Source organism: Leptonotus elevatus, chromosome 13, assembly GCF_054856555.1.
Source record: "Leptonotus elevatus isolate MCC_2025b chromosome 13, RoL_Lele_1.0, whole genome shotgun sequence".
Lineage (NCBI taxonomy): Eukaryota > Metazoa > Chordata > Actinopteri > Syngnathiformes > Syngnathidae > Leptonotus > Leptonotus elevatus.
Genome location: NC_141251.1, coordinates 11822201 through 11838638, shown reverse-complemented (window position 1 = coordinate 11838638; position 16438 = coordinate 11822201). Strand labels below are relative to the sequence as shown.

Below are 16438 nucleotides of genomic sequence, written 5' to 3'. Positions count from 1 at the left end.
TTTTGTTTTGACTTTTTTCTTTTTTTTCTTTTCAATTGTGTCAGTTAAAAATATTTTTCAGAGCGTGTTTGTTTTTGTTTTTTCAAAAATGCTTCATTTTACTTGTTTTTTCAATGTCACTCTTTTTGTTTGTTTTCGGTAACTATAATAACATTGCATCGTGTAAGATGAGCTAATGCTATGTTAATCGTTCCTGCTTTTGTCACCCGACTGAGATGTTGACAGGTCAAAGTTTTATAATCGAGGAACAACCATCCACATCACCTTGACATCAAGAAATGTAGCTCTCAGACGTGCTGGAGCTTGATACATTAGTTTACACGTGCATGTTTTAGAGGTAATTTGTTTTTGTTTTGATTTGCTGTCATGATCTGGTAAAACCCACATGTCAGTAATGATGTGCAAACTCATTCACACTCCGCTACACCTGCACAGGAATCTTGCATTCCTCTAGTCCAGGGAATTATGGGCAGATGTTTTATTTTTGAGACTATGACACAAGTGGTAGTTACCTCTCTTTCTTTGGCTGTTAGTTCTTCCATCCGTTCTTCTGCTTGGCTGCCATCTATAAAACTTTTTTCAACTGGAACCTGTCAACAAACTTTGTGGATGTCACCCCTGACAGGCTATTTTTTTTATCAGGGGCTTCTAAAGGCTGAAGTAAATGGACGAGCAATTATATTTATGGGCAGTTTGAGGTGACATCCCTGCATATTAGATGGTCTTTTAAATAGGAGCCATCAGCCACAATGGTTCTCACACAGATAAAAACAAAAACAAGGGGGCTATTTGAGCTGCCAGCAAAATACCAATCGACCAGTGCACTCATCCTCCTCTGTCTTCTGCCACGGTGATGATGCGACCGGCTGCCTTGCAGCTTTCAAGAGGGTGGGAGGTGCGGCAGGGGGGTTGCTCCAGAGATGATTTTGTGGCTCAAGGCAGCCACGGACCTCTCATGGTTGCGCTGTCATTTTGACCCTACCGTGATTTATATTCATGCTTTTGTACTTGAGGGATTATCTGTGTTTGAAAGACAGACTAAGACATTAGGTTTTTAGAGGTTATTTGGAATTTCATGTCGGATCAAAAAGTATTTCCACAGCATAGTTAATAATCGTAAAGTGCCTACACTAGAGCCAACTCAATAGTTTGCTAAAACTCCGCCCCACATCAAGTCAGCAGCATTTTGTGAGCCAGAACCAAATCCCTGATGGACGTTTCTGTATTTAGGTAGATAGTCACGGTTGTCACCAGCGATCACAACATCTCTTTCTGCTCATAAAACACTTTTTAAATGCATCCTATACGTTGATATGTGTCCAAATGTAGAAAGAATAACTTTGGAGACTGTCCAAACTAAATGACCGGACAAGGAAAGAGGAAAGAGAAAGTTTTCTGCAACACTATCTAGTCGCCAGCCTTCATCCTCTCTCTACCAATGTGTTAAAAGTTGCTTGCACCAGTTAAAAAATGTATAAGCCTGTAAAAAACATAGACCAGCTACAACGCTCAAATATTTTGACTCCACTAATACTTGATGCTATTAAACTAGAACTGGCTTTTGTTCTGTCTCTGCCATAATTATTTAGGCTATTATGGCATATAAATGCTATAATGTAAAGCATAACGTTTGTTCTTGGTTTGTTTTTGCAAAAATAGATGACTGTTGCTGCCTTTCTTTGTCGTGCAGTGCATAATTAAGATTCATCTTGTTCAAGTAATTCATAAAAATAAAAATAAACATGTAGGCTACTATCAACGTATAGATTTGATCAGTTTTCATTAAATGTATCAATATTTGTCTTCCATCATACCTTGTGACAATCCCTTTTTTGTCTGATTATATAATGCTCCGTAAACTCTTGTCTTTCCCGTGGCAGGGTGTGAACAGCATGTTCCAGGTGTTCCTGACAGGAAACAATTCTGAATACTTTACCATTTCCCCCACGGCCGTACAAGGGCGTGCCGACATCAGAATGAGGGTTGCGATGCCACTAGACTTCGAGCGCATCCGCAGCTACAAATTTTCTGTAAGTTTCAAGATTTCAGTACCTAATATGCCTTGTATTTTACTCATTCATTGCCAGCCCAGTTAAAATGGATTTTTGACGTCTATAGCTGTCAATGACCCTGAAGGAGATCATAACCAGACGTTGGCATTCCATCAATATTGACGGACGCTCTGTCAAACTGTCAATGGCGGATGACCTTTTTTTTTTGGGACGATTAACGAATGACAGGACACTTTGAGACAATAAGCATTGCCTTTAGTGGGTTTTCGTCCATCAATGTAATCATCAATAAACGTCAGCGCCAACAGACCTTCCTAATTTCGCTAACAAATAACGAATGATGGAAGTAATTTATCAATTATTGAAGCCCAGTTAAAATAGCATTGACGGACTGATGATTACAGTATGGTTTGGCTTGAAATATTGACGAATTGATTATGACGGAAGGGTGTCCCGAGTTGACAAATGCCGACGTTCAGAATTCATTGACGTGCCGACCTATGATAATAATAGTATACATGAATTACCTTTACTGTGGAAAACACACTTTTTGTCTATATCCAAACTCTGCAACTTTAAAAACAAGGCATGGAAGATGGGCTACTAAATAGACTGCGAGGTTCAGCGTAAGAATTCCTTTGATGAGTGAACACAAGGCAACTGTCTTTCAAATTCTGAATTACCTTGATCTACACAAAAAATATTTTCTATCAACAAGGGAATTTAGAAACTGCAGTTTGAGTCATTTAAAGTCCTTTAAAGTCCTTTAAAACATATCCCATTGACCTGTCAGGTTAATGTTAAACATTATTTCCTTCTTTTCAGCTCTACGCCAATGAGTCCATGTCCGACCATGTGGGATTCGCTCGCATTTTTATTGACATTATCAATGAGAATGATAACAGGCCCATCTTCAGCAAATCTCTCTACAACATCAGCCTCCCCGAAAATACACCCAGCGGTACCTCACTGCTTCGTATCCTGGTGAGTGTTAAAAGAGTGCACAACCCAGTGAATGCAAAATAAAAAACTCAATGGCAAAAGGTACCTGTTGCCATCCATACAACAGAATAATTCCTGTGAGTATATCAACTTTTTCTTCAATTACAGGGGAAGTCAACCGTAAACATTTCTTGACAATAATATGCTATATGTGACCTCACTAGTCTAAACATGACATTCTGATTAATATTACATTTGTGGAATATGAGTTATGCAGCAAAATCTAGCCGTTTTTATCCATCTCGGAGGGTGGCCATTTTGCCTGAAGAAGACATTGCAGCTCACCTGTTTTCTGAAGCTGAGCTGTAATTGGTTGTTGCCTGAGACCTGAGCAACTGTGATGTCATTTTCACTTGACAGAGAGTAACAAAATGTCCGCCTTCTGATATTAATAAAAAACTTCTGGATTTTGCTGCTTAACTCATATTACACTAATGCAATATTAACCACATTGCCGTTTTTAGACTAGTGGGGCTGCTTAAAACATATTATTATCAAGTCATTTTTTTGAGACGAGATGATCAATATTCAGACTTCTTGTAACATTTTTGTGTGGTGGAGTACTAAAATAAAGTTTAGGAAACACTGGTCTAAAGGAAGTAACTAATGATTCAAACTCACAGGATTTACTTCTGATGCCAGATGCCCTCACTGACACAAACCACCCACTTATTTGGACTTGGGGTAAGCGTTGGAGAACTCCATCGGCTGTCTGTTGGGGTGGAAACAACACCAAAGTGTCACATACGCTATGAATGCACCAAGTCAGTATGTTAGCCAAATACACTACAGTACACATAGTAAAACAAATAGTAATAATAATACTCTAAAAGGGGATTCATATTATCGTGAAAGTAGCGGGCTAAAGGCATATTATTATTATTCATTGCCAGTCAACACAACCAGCCACACCTGCATTCCACTTGATTCAAGTGCAAAACCCACTGTGTGAAAATCAATAGTGTTTATAGACTGGTGCTCATGAAATGGAGATTGCAGGGCAATCTAATACCCGATAAGTCTGGCTCATGTTGGCCTGCCTGAGAATGGAGTACTGTTGTAGCGAGTGTAAGGAGAAAAAGGCGTGAAGGCTCACAGTGAGGTCTGTGCAAGCATGGACGCATTCACATATTCACCACTAGATGAGGGTGTCCATTGTCTGACCGACTCAAATACACATACAGTACACACTGACTGCCACAGAAGACACAATACAAACATTAAACAGATGTTGCCCACTCATGGCGAGCTGTTCACTAAGGGAGCGCAATGGAAATAAACTCATACACACACGCGCGCGCACTATCTCCTTCAACTCCCTCAAAGTCAACACATGGCTAAAATGAGACATTGTCATTGTAGGGTTTGCGCTATTAGTTAGCCCACATGATTAGAATCTAGTGCTGTGTGAATGTGTGTGTTTGTCCGGTAATGTGTTTGCACAGATTTGTTTACCAGTGTGGGTCTGTCATAATTTAGCTCATTAGTAATTTAGACAGTGAGTTACAATGCTTGTGATGCAATGAATGCAGCAGGCAGTTTATGTTCATGCTGCCGTCTGATTAAAGTGAATGTTCACCCTGTTCACCCCCTTATGTCTTTGTGGTGGTCACAAGGAATTATTTGAAGTTGAGGTAGGATTTTTATCATTCATCCATTTACTGTATTGTTTGTAATGTTGCCACTGTACTGCAATCAATCAGGTTTGTACTGTATGTGACAAAACTAGCCAAAATAGTGTAGCCTTGCAATTCTGTAAAAAAATAAAAATAATAAAAAACATAAATAATAAAAATTAAAAAGTAATAATAATAATAAAAGCACAAGCAACCCATATATAATATCTTAGGAACTAGGAATTAGAAATTAGAAGCCGTTAATTTCATGCAATTTTAAAGCAAAACAAATGAGCATTTGGTTTACATTGATTATGGAGGCACCTTTGGACAAAAGCGATATTGTTTTCCCTTTAATTGCTATTGAAAGAACCACATTTCCCATGAGGCCAAGCGCATATTATCTGAAATCCTCCAGTGGCTTTTTTCGATTTGTTCTTTATACAGCACTGTTACGTTTCTCAAGTATGTTAACAGCAGATTGTGGTTGTGATCTTACCTTTTTATACTTCGTACACACAAACGGCTGCCCCCCCCCCCCCACCCCCAGGTCTCCAGCTGTCGCTTAAACATTGCTCATTATTAACAGCAACTTCATTAAATTAATTAATGACTATTGTCTGTTTAAAAGGAAGCACCAGCCACACAAGGTAAAGGAACATTCTAGTCATATGTACAATGTTATGTGGTTAAAGAGAGAGGAATAACTAATTTACCCTTAAAAAATTGCAAGGTCATGAATAAGGATTTGTTTTCCCTGGACTGGAAATGTGTAAAAAAAAAAATACAGCATTTAAAAAATATTATTTTATGATTCCTTGTTTATTAAAATCCATCCATCCATCCATTTTCTGTACCGCTTGTCCTCACAAGGGTCGCAGGGGTTGCTGGAGCCTATCCCAGCTGGCTTCGGGCAGTAGGCGGGGTACACCCTGAACTGGTTGCCAGCCAATTGCAGGGCACACAGAGACGAACAACCATACTCACAATCACACCTATGGACAATTTTGGAGTGTCCAATTCACCTGCCATGCATGTTTTTGGAATGTGGGAGGAAACCGGAGTACCCGGAGAAAACCCACGCAAGCACGGGGAGAACATGCAAACTCCACCCAGGAAGGCCGAAGCCCGGACTTGATCTCACAACCTTTGCACTGGGAGGCGGTCGTGCTAACCAGTCAGCCACCGTGCCGCCTTGTTTATTAAAATGTATTATTTAAAATAATGTGGTGACCCTCTGAACAGCCGTCACTGCCAAGCCCAGCAAAAAATAAATAAATAAATGTCAAAGGTGGAAAAAAAAAAGACCTGGCAAATCAAATTGTTTTAATAAAAGAAAGAAAAAGAACGAAAGAAGAAATGAAAGTAATAAGACATGGATTTAGATTGCATGTTATTACAAGTCTAGCATCTACACTGTGAACTGAACCTCATGTTAATAAGAGTGCATTGTCACCATACACCAACTTTGGAACAGCTCCTTCATTGTCCTCCATGGCTTCATTCTCTGTACTCTTCTAAATGTGTTGAGAGGCCCAAAGGCGTCAGATGTCTGTGAGGCGCAAAAGAAGGGTGGCCACATGATTTTTATTGCAAAAAACAATGATGACTCTCTCATTTTAATGGTCTGCATGTCCAGACATAATAATATCTATACAATGACTTACTGCCAAACTAAATGGCCTATCATCGCAATAAACCTTGAAGTGGGTGTAATGTCTGGAATTGTTTTTTTTTTGTGTGTGTTTTTTTTAATAGTGTTTGTTTGTTCATTTTGATTTACCTGAATAGAGACAGATTTTCCTCTGTTTCAAACTATACTGAGCATGAAGCAAACATTTAATGATAAAGACTATATAATGAGTCTTGTCAGGGACGCATGATCAGTGGTTTGTTTTGGCCTTTTTCTTTTCTTTTTTAAATTATTATTTTAAATTTGTATTTTTATTTTTTTGCTAAAATACTTTGACATTGCTGCGTTTACGTACTATTTTGCAACAGAGTACACTTGTACTGTAATGCTTAGTGGTGGCATCTATCCTCCAACTATAATGCTTGAGCATTGATTGGTTAGAATTGTTCAAAGTAGTTTTTTTTTTTTTATTTGAGAAGTCACATGAAAATTGCACCTGTTGCTCAGGTATCCCCTCTAGATAATGTCCACCTTCATGTTTAAAGAGAGCCATGAAATAAGTGTCACATGCTACAAGACTGCTCTTTTTACCTCACAATAAATGTTATTATAGTCAAGAGGTTTGCATTGTGTGCATTTCTGGAGCTGAGAACCATTCCAGTAGTTTGGAGAGAGGACTCTAGATAGGGTGGAGTCTGGCTACTGTTTATACAATGCTTTTTACCTATGCTAATTGGAATTATGCATGTTGTTGCCAGCTCCTCTCAAAAGTGCCCAACAAGCAATCTGATAATGTTGCTGAAAGGCTTGGTTTAGGTTAATATTCATTGCTCATCTGATCAGAGCTGATGTACAGAGGTAGCTGATGCATTTTGTAGTGCCCACTCTTGCATCCCCGTGGACACTTACGCCCAAAACATAAGTACACACACAAACACAGCTGTTTAATATTTATGCTTTGCAGTGTTGCTTATCAGTATAAATATTTATTGTGATTTACTCTTTTGTCTCTATCCGCTCTTCTCTCATTTCATCTCTTTGTGTCTTTTTTGTTTGTTTTTGTTACTCTTGAGACTTTAGACATTAGCAGTTGCTAATGTTAGTAGAAATCAATGTGATTTTGCAGTGGAAGGTTACAGAGAGTATTTCTCCTCCAATGTTCATTATTTTGCAATTGGAATGTGAATGCTTTTTGGCTGTTGATTTTTGGGCTCTTTGTGTGTCACCATGGTTTACAAGATTATAGTTTTGTAGTCACTTTAGTACTATCTCAACCACATCCATAGCTGAGTCTAATTGGTCCATGCACATCCCAGTTGATCTCAAAGTTTGACATTACTTTGTGGCATTCGGACAAATTTCAAGTTTGTTGTATTTTTATAGTGCAAAATAACACCTAGGTGTTCCAGTGCACATAACGAGAAAGTACAAATACATCAACAGGAATAGACAATATATGAAAACACCACATGAATAAAACAGAATAAAATAAGTTGTGTGACTTCCAGCTCGTGCTGGCATGCAAATAGGATAGAATTTGAAGGATTTTTGAATGGTCATCAGGAGTGAGAGAGGTATATAGATTTGATTGTCATCTGCATAACAGTGAAATTGAATACCATAATGATGAGGAATGGATCCTAGAGGAAACGTATATAAAGAGGAGAGCCAAGAACTGAGCCTTGTGGAATCCCACATTTGATTTTACTGTGCAGTAGTCAGAGAGAGAGAGAGCTTCTGTGGGAGACACGTTCTATTTGGTGAACCATAAAAGTGCAGAATATGGAGAAGAGTTGATAGGGTAGTCAATTGTGTGAAATGCTGCACGAAGATCAATTAAAACAAGAAGAGAAGATGAGCTAGAATCAGCTGAGGAGGAGGTTGTTGTAAGGGCAACTTCAGTAAAATTGCCAAAATGAAACGTTTTAAAGAGATTGTTAGAGTTAAGATGGTTGGTGAGTTGTTTGAAAACAATTGTTTTCCCAAGATTTTGGAGAGAGATGGAAGGTTGGAAATCAGTTTGTAATTCTCAAGGACATCAGGATTGAGGTTTGGTTTCTTGAAAAGTGGTTTATTTACAGTAGATTTGAATAAGCAGGAAACAATCACAGAAGAGAGCTGATGATATTGAAAAGACAGAGGCCACGTGTTGGTTGGTCAAGTTGGTTGGTTGAAAGATTTGACTGCTGTCAAGACAGTGTATCCGAGAGATGCAGTGCAATTTACTCGTCCCAGTGATGACTGTTTTTCAATAATAATATAATATATCATACATCAATGATAAGAGTTGGTGTGCAGATCCCTTGTAAGGAGTTTGATTATTATTATTTTTTAAATACTCTTAAGAACATGTTGAATTAGTCTCCATTTCATTTGTTGTGACAACATATCAAGAATGAATACACTACATTTAAAAAAAAAATGTTTTCGATGATGTGCGGTTTAATCATGTCACTAAATGCCACATTCCCGTTAAAAGAACATCCCTGCCCTAGTTATGGCTGCATGTTAAAAATGTCTATTGTGACTGTCATGTCTTGACGTCAGTTCTGCTCCCTCATCATTCAGTGATACTGCTCCTACCACTTTGTCCCTTTTATTCAATGTGCATCTTCAGTGTAGTCACAACTCTCTAATCTCATTCCTTCATCATTGAGGACAGAGGCAGAAAGAGAGGGGGAGGATGAAGGCCTTTCAGCAACACGGAGCTGCCAGCTGCTTTAAGCCTTTTCACTGGCAGCTCAAACTGGATCTCCAGTTTGTGCGTCCAATATAGTCCCCCACCTTTTTATTTGTGCCTCTTTTCTTCTTTACTGAGTTAAAGGCTATTTTTTACCACTTCACATGTGCTTAGAATAATTATAGCTTCATAAACATAACAGTGGACATTTTCCCGCTGCCACTGTGTCATGTGAGCAAACTAATAATACAACACCCCACAGCACAATTTAGTCTAGTTGAACACTTGTGCAAACTACAAGGTCAATCATGAATGTAATGTTTGATTACTGTCAAAAATGAGTTTTATTAGGGCTGAATGTTAGCCCACTACCCTAAGCATCAATAGCCTTATTACATTTATGAGTAAATGTATGCAAAATAAAAGTCACTGATCTGCACCAAAATGTATGGCTATTTTTTGGTCCATGCCACATCTTTATCAAATGTGTTAACTCATTCCCTGCCCATTCTAGTTCAAAAGAATTTTTGACGTCTATAGCCGTCAATGGCACAGAATGAGTTAAAATCAGTTTAATAACTTTTGTCAATGTCTCAGTTTAGATCTGCAGACTTGGGTAAATTATTGGTACCCAGAGTTCAAAGTAAACATGGTGAAGCTGCATTTAGCTGTTATGCTGCACAAAAGTGATTTTCAGCAACTGGACATCTTAACTGTGATGGGGGGGGGGGGGGGGGGGGAGTTGTATATTTGGTATCTCGTCTCAGAAATTGTGTTGAAAAAAAACATAACTTTAGAGGCCAACCATTTCAAATACCAACCACATAATAAGCAAGTATACTGCAAATTGACGGGTTGCACATACTACAGCATACTCCTGTACAAATCCACCTGTCCAGTCACACACACACACGCACACATTGTGTGCACCCACACTCATTACAGCCAAGGCATATTAGTGTCCATCACACAAAGGGCCACCGTTATCAGGCTTGTGGACTCACACATACACACATAAACAGGTACTCATATATAGTGAGACATACACGTACTATAAGTGTGTTTGCCTGCTGGCTTCCCCTCTCTGATGGAAGAAACACATCATTTAACCAAACTGGTCAACTGAAAACTAATTTCTCTTTTGTAGTTAGTGCCTGAGGCCCCGTGTTTTTTTTTTTAGAGTTTATATTGGCAATCAGCAGCTCACTGACTTTTTGTGCACCAACTCCTTAACAACTTTTTTTTTTTTTTTTTTTTTAAAGAATGCTGACTATAATTCTTCTGCGCAGTGGATGTTTTAACCATTACACATTCACGGTGCAGTCACATTCAAAGTACAATATAAGCAGTCTACATAGTATAAAATGATCATCAAAAATAAGATTTGTTAAGTTTGAGTGGAAACAATCTGTACAGCATCTACCTAAAATGTGCTTGTATGCATCTAAAGTTGAAAGTCTTTGGCTTACAGTTGGCAAAGTGACTTGTCCACACTGTCATGCTGATTGTTCAGAGGATGGGAGTTAATGACTGATGGGAGGGAAAGAAAAGATGGCTATCGCCTTTACTTCTTAACCTCGCACCCCTCTCTCGCTCTTGCTCTCGCTCTCTCCTTTTCTGGCTCTATGGCAAGAGGGGGGCACTATAGCTCCCCAGAGGAGCTTCTGTCGCCGCCTCGATAGCTGTCACGCTAACACCCCCACCGCTATCATTGGAGCACTTACGGGCCTGTCACTCACCTGGGAGAGGGGGAGCAAAAGAGAGACAGAAGCATCAAGGGGAAAGAGTGTGCAGAGGAGATATGTAGAAGGGAGTACATGGGGAGAATGGAGAGAGGCGGAGTGGAGGATGCAATGCGGAGAGAAGGGGGTGAAGACAGAAGGAGCGGGGGAAAGATAAAGGAGGAGTGGGAGAAGGAGGGATGAATAGGAATTCAAGAATAGAGAGAAAGAGAAGGAGATGAGTTGCATTTAAGGATGAGCTCTTTGAGACACGGCAGATGAAGCCTCAGAGGTTAATAAAAGAACCTGACTGGAGTTCCAAAGACTTTGTATGTATTTGGTGTCGCTCTGTGCAAGTTTGCAGCATGTGCTTCAGTGCATTTCACAACAAAGGGATTTGGACATTCAAAAGAAACATTGATTTACCATCCACGATGATGTGGAGGAAGCTCGCTGTGAATTTGAGCAAAACTGTGTGGTGACTTCTTCTTTTTTTTTACTAGAAGTTAAAAAGCTGCAGCCTCTCTGACCTCTCTGGTCTGTTCTATTGTTATCCACAAACAGAACGCTAGCATAGTAGGATTTAAGACGGTTAACGCTGGCTTTTCTCTTAACCTTGTAACTATGGGCATACTCAGGGTTGGGAGGGTTACTTTTAAAATGTAATCCATTGCAGTTACAAGTTACCTGCTAAAAAATGGAGTTAGTAACGTAATCCAAATACCATAATATTAAAGTAATGTAACTGGATTACTTTTGGATTACTCCAATATTGAGTATACTCATGAAGACAAAATAAAAATTAAATATCACCACAATATATATTCTATACAATGTGCCCCTGCTATTTGCGGGTGATGGGGACCCGGGCAGCCTACAAATAGCAAAAATCCGAGTGTAATTAAAAAGCATGTAGGCTATTGATTGATTGACCGATTGATTGAAGTCCATATGCTGTATTCGAACACTAATACACTAGTCACTAAAAGCAACCACACCTCATGGATGGATGGATGGATAGAAAGATAGATAGATAGATAGATAGATAGATAGATAGATAGATAGATAGATAGATAGATAGATAGTGATCCAATAAGGATGACGATGTGTGACATCAACTGCAAAATGAACTTTTATCCTCAAAGTTTGTAACTACTCCATCTTAGTGTTTTATTTACGTACATATGCATTTATTTCATACTTTTTAAGAAAGTGGGGGATCTTATAGCTCAAAAACTTGACATGATAGAGAAAAACTGAGATCACTTTTGGATTCCGCACCCCAAAATTAGATAAAAACAGCTGTCAGACCTAACTCAACAGCAATTGTGTTCCCCAGTGTTATTTTTATTTGCCCCATCAGGGGCTTTTACACCACATAATTCGATTTTTATGCTGAATGTTCTTCTCACTTATGAGGTCTTGAGACAGTGATTATGATATTAAATCCAAGGTTGTTATTCTCAGCGACTGGATGGCAACCAGTCGAGGGTGTAACTTGCCTCTCACCCAAAGTCAGCTGGTATAGGCGCCAGCACACCTTAGTGAGGAAAAGCGGTATAGAAGATGGATCGATGGATTTTTATTATTATACTGAACTATGCCCTAAACTCAGGTGGGAAACCTTTTACTATCAGGGGGCTTATTATTTTTCTATAAAGCCCTATAAGGGTCATATAATAAATGTTTGACCCAAAATGATGCGATGATCAAACAAATGATTTATTATTATTATTATTGCATATTATGAGCTATTTATTATGGGTTAAATATTATTATTATTATTTTTTTATATATATATAAAAGTTCCTTTGAAGTTTTATTTGCTTTTTATGCTCTCAGAGGCCATATACTGTAGCCAAGGGGCTGTAGGTTCTCCATCCTTTTTTGCTCTGAAATTATGGCAAAATAAAACGTGTCTGCAGAATATCCGCACCATATCCACCTTGTTTGTGCCGTTTGTTGACTCGCCATCATGCTAGAGCCCACACTGCTTGTGCAAGCGCATTCTTTATGATCATGATGTCCTAAACTTTCCAGTTATGAAATAATTTTGACCCAAATAAATGAAACCCAGCTTGATTTTCTTTTCTTCTAAAAATGTACTGCTTGACGACGATCACAGTGGTTCTTAAACTGTTTTCTTGTTTGTTTTGTTTTTTAATCCAGGCTACAGATGGGGACCTTGGCACATTTGGTATTGTGCGGTACTTCTTCAGCGATGAGCCAGACCAGTAAGATTCATCTGCAACATCTACACCAGGGGTGTCAAACTCATATTAGCTCAGGGGCCGCATGGAGGAAAATATAATACCAAGTGGGCCGGATCGGTAAAATAATGGTATAATTTACCTTAAAAACAATTGCCGTCAATTATAGGCAGATTTTCGCTATTTGTGGGCCAGCCCTAAATTACGGAGCTCAACTGTAACCATATTGTTCCAAAAAATAACACAAATGCAAATGACACTTGGCAACACTTTGCCTGTATGAGTTCCGGACGTGTTAAATCTACCTGTTTTGCATATATATTGTTCCCAGAATGCATTGTGTGGTGGAGTTAATGAAGTTATAAGGACATTAATACTTGTCATATGTATTTGTGTTACGAGTAATTGAATTTATGTTGTATTTAACACGTTTATGTCGGCCTATGATTTTTATTTATATTTTTTATTTTTAAACAAACCGTAACTTTAAGTTGTGTATGAAATAATGACATCCAGGACGATTCCGTGTACAAGCTGCATTGCTCATCTGAAGAATGCTTATGAAATTACGAATTTATATTTTTAGATTTTTGGCCGGCTGATTAATTGGTCCGACATTACAATTTATTTTTTTTACTTTACAAAATTGTCTCGCGGGCCGGACTAAACCCCTTTGTGGGCCTGATCCGGCCCGCGGGCTGTATGTTTGACACCCCTGATCTACACTGTATCATATAATATTTTCTACGGCTGGATATAAATTGTAATTTCCTCAATCGATTCTATTTTGATTCACAAGAGTTCCGTTCGATTTGATTCCGATTATTCCCGATTCGATTTTGATTATTCCTGATTCGATTTGATTTATTTCAGCTCAATCCAATATCGATTAATTATGAAAAGTTAATTCTTCATAAATGTCAAGGACATGATAAAAACTCCGCAAATATTAATTTTAATAATCAAATACATTTTGCGGAGGCAGTAACTGGTCAACTGATTTAGTTTAAATGAAAGTGACAGGCGTTATAATCACTTAAGTGTTACACAAACATTGACATCAGCAAGGATGAGATGAAAATATATTCATAATTCTAGTTCAATAATTGTAAATCATCCTTTAAAATAATATTTTCTTAAGAATTTATGGGGAGAAAATAGATATTTAAATGATCAATTCATGGTTTAATGAATTGATATTGGGCTGGATTCGACATCGATTATTCTATTTTTTTTTTTAAACCTTACTCTAATATTTTCATTAATTCTGCTATGAAATCAATAATTTGAATAGGAAATCAAAATGAGAGGAGATGGGTGATCATTTCTCCTCATGTAAACATTTTAGGTACAATGCAAAAAAATTATTGCGGCGTATCTATTTTAAATTAATTTTGGAGCTTCTGAATGAGCTAAGGGCTGTTCTAGTGGCAGTCACAAGAAAGACTGGCCTCTTCACAGCAGATGTGAAGGTGTGCTGTCCCAAGTTTTAAATGCATTGTTACACGGCATGGGCCTATACATCCAAATGGTGTGGACTCGGGATGAGTACATAAAATACAACTCGCCTTATATGTGGTTGCTGGCGTTCCCAAAATTGTAGGAGCAATTGATTTAAAAATTGATGTAAATCCATAATGTTTGTTTGCCCTCTTTTTACATTTCTGCTTGTAGTGCTTTTCCAAATGACCCACGGTGAAAACCATCAAAGCTACCTAAAGCACAAATCCTACCTGTTGCTCCCGCAGTCTTTTAGAGTGACTGAACGCTCAATCTTGGCCTACTATTTGGGATCTTAGTAAAAGGCCGTAATCTTAGTAGAACATGCACAACATGAGCCACAATCGGCGTGTGCAATCTGTTAGAGTGAACACGCAATTTAACACCCTTTTTTTTTTGTAGGGCTGTCAAAATTATAGCGTTAACTCTGGAGATTAATTAAAATGTATTTAAAAAGCAGTAAGTGTGCAGTCAAACTTAGAGGCGTGACTGGCAGGAAGACGAATAAACATGGACTATCAGTGGTATTACTTTCTGATTTACTTGCTTGATGCTTTTTGGAGAACTCTAAATTGAAATCTTAATTTGCGCACTTTGCAGAGCCAAATTCAAATAGCACATTATTTGTACACCTTTGTGTATCATCTCAGAGCAAAATTCCCTGCTCAAGTTACCTCCATGGGGCCTCGCAAACCAATGAATGCTGCTGAAGTGTGGTGTCTCGTGAGCAGAACTAAACCTGCAAGCGAGAAGTTCTTTGATTCTAAGATTCTAAAAATACTTTCTATTTGATGATTTTACATTAATTCCAATATTTTACTCAAGTAAATATATGTTACAAGCTTTGAAGAAAAAAAGTAGAAGCAGAAGTAGAAAAATTGGATTCATCGCGATTAATTACGAAAAATTGTGCAGTTAATTAGTTTAAAAAATGTAATCCTTTGACAGCACTCATTTTTTGGTATCTTAGTAAATCAGGCCCAGTGTGATGATGCATATATCTCTCCAGTCGGGACCTTCATGTCAATTATTTGTCTTCTCTTGCAGGTTTTCCTTAGATGCTGAGACAGGCTGGGTGACTTTGCGAGCCAGTTTGGATTATGAATTAATGCGTCGCTTCACACTGACTGTGTTGGCGAGGGACGGAGGTGGGGAGGAGACCACCGGCAGAATCCGAGTCAACGTGTTAGACGTCAACGACAACGTGCCGCTCTTCCAGAAGGAGGTGTACGTTGGCTCGCTGAGAGAGAACGAACAGGCTGTCCAGTCAGTGGCCCGAATCAGGGTGAGGGGTTGATAACTACTAATGATGACTACATAAAGGACAGAGATTTAGAAATTGTAGGCTAAACTATTGATCATTAATAGGTAGCCCACAGTCAGGTCGTTTTTGATGTGGAGATCATTACAGACAACAAAACCCAGTATTTTCTCAATTGTTGCTTTCATCTCGTTCCTTATTTTCCTCTGCATTGTATAATCATGCAGTTCTATATTTGTGTTCACTGTATCCAAGGAGATCAGGCTGACCTGGTGTGTTGGCTATTTGTCACTGCCACACAAAAGCCAGAGGTGCACAGGCACAATGGTAACTAATGGCTCAGCACTTCCTTTGATTGTGCCCTCAAGAAAGCCCATTACATGGCTTGTAACGGAAGGTCCAGCGATGGCTTTCCCTTCCACAGTGCACAGTGGCGGCCTGTGTCTACACTGCGGGACTTCAAGCGATTACTTGCTTCAACGCCTGGCTCACTGTGTTTGATTAGTATAAGGCAGCCTTAAATGCTTCCGATATTAATAAGCTGCCTTTGAGGAACTGGGAAGCCGCATGTCACCGAATGCTGGGTCAGCTATTTGCCCTGAAACAGAGCCCACGCGCTAGACCAGGGGTGGGCAACTTGATGAGCCACACAAACACCCCTCCACAAAGTTTTGTTGAAATCATTTGGGAGTAAAAATACCAGTGACAGATAGAAGGAGGTGATGTGTTACAGAGACACACTTTCCTAAGAAGGGTTTGGTGTCCTATGGCTGTCTTTGTTGAAATGGATTTAAATCAGAGAG

The 16438-nt window shown here is 38.7% G+C and overlaps 1 protein-coding gene across 5 annotated transcripts in view; it reads left to right on the top strand.

Moving 5' to 3' along the window:
- cdh23 (cadherin-related 23) overlaps positions 1 to 16438 on the top strand; it is a 166861-nt gene that overhangs the window by 91866 nt on the left and 58557 nt on the right. For all 5 annotated transcript variants that reach the window (XM_086092439.1, XM_086092438.1, XM_086092441.1 and 2 more), the window contains exons 12-15: positions 1881 to 2030; positions 2838 to 2996; positions 12834 to 12898; positions 15422 to 15659. In XM_086092439.1, coding sequence (XP_085948565.1) covers positions 1881 to 2030; positions 2838 to 2996; positions 12834 to 12898; positions 15422 to 15659 — 612 coding nt within the window. The remainder of the gene's footprint in view (positions 1 to 1880; positions 2031 to 2837; positions 2997 to 12833; positions 12899 to 15421; positions 15660 to 16438) is intronic.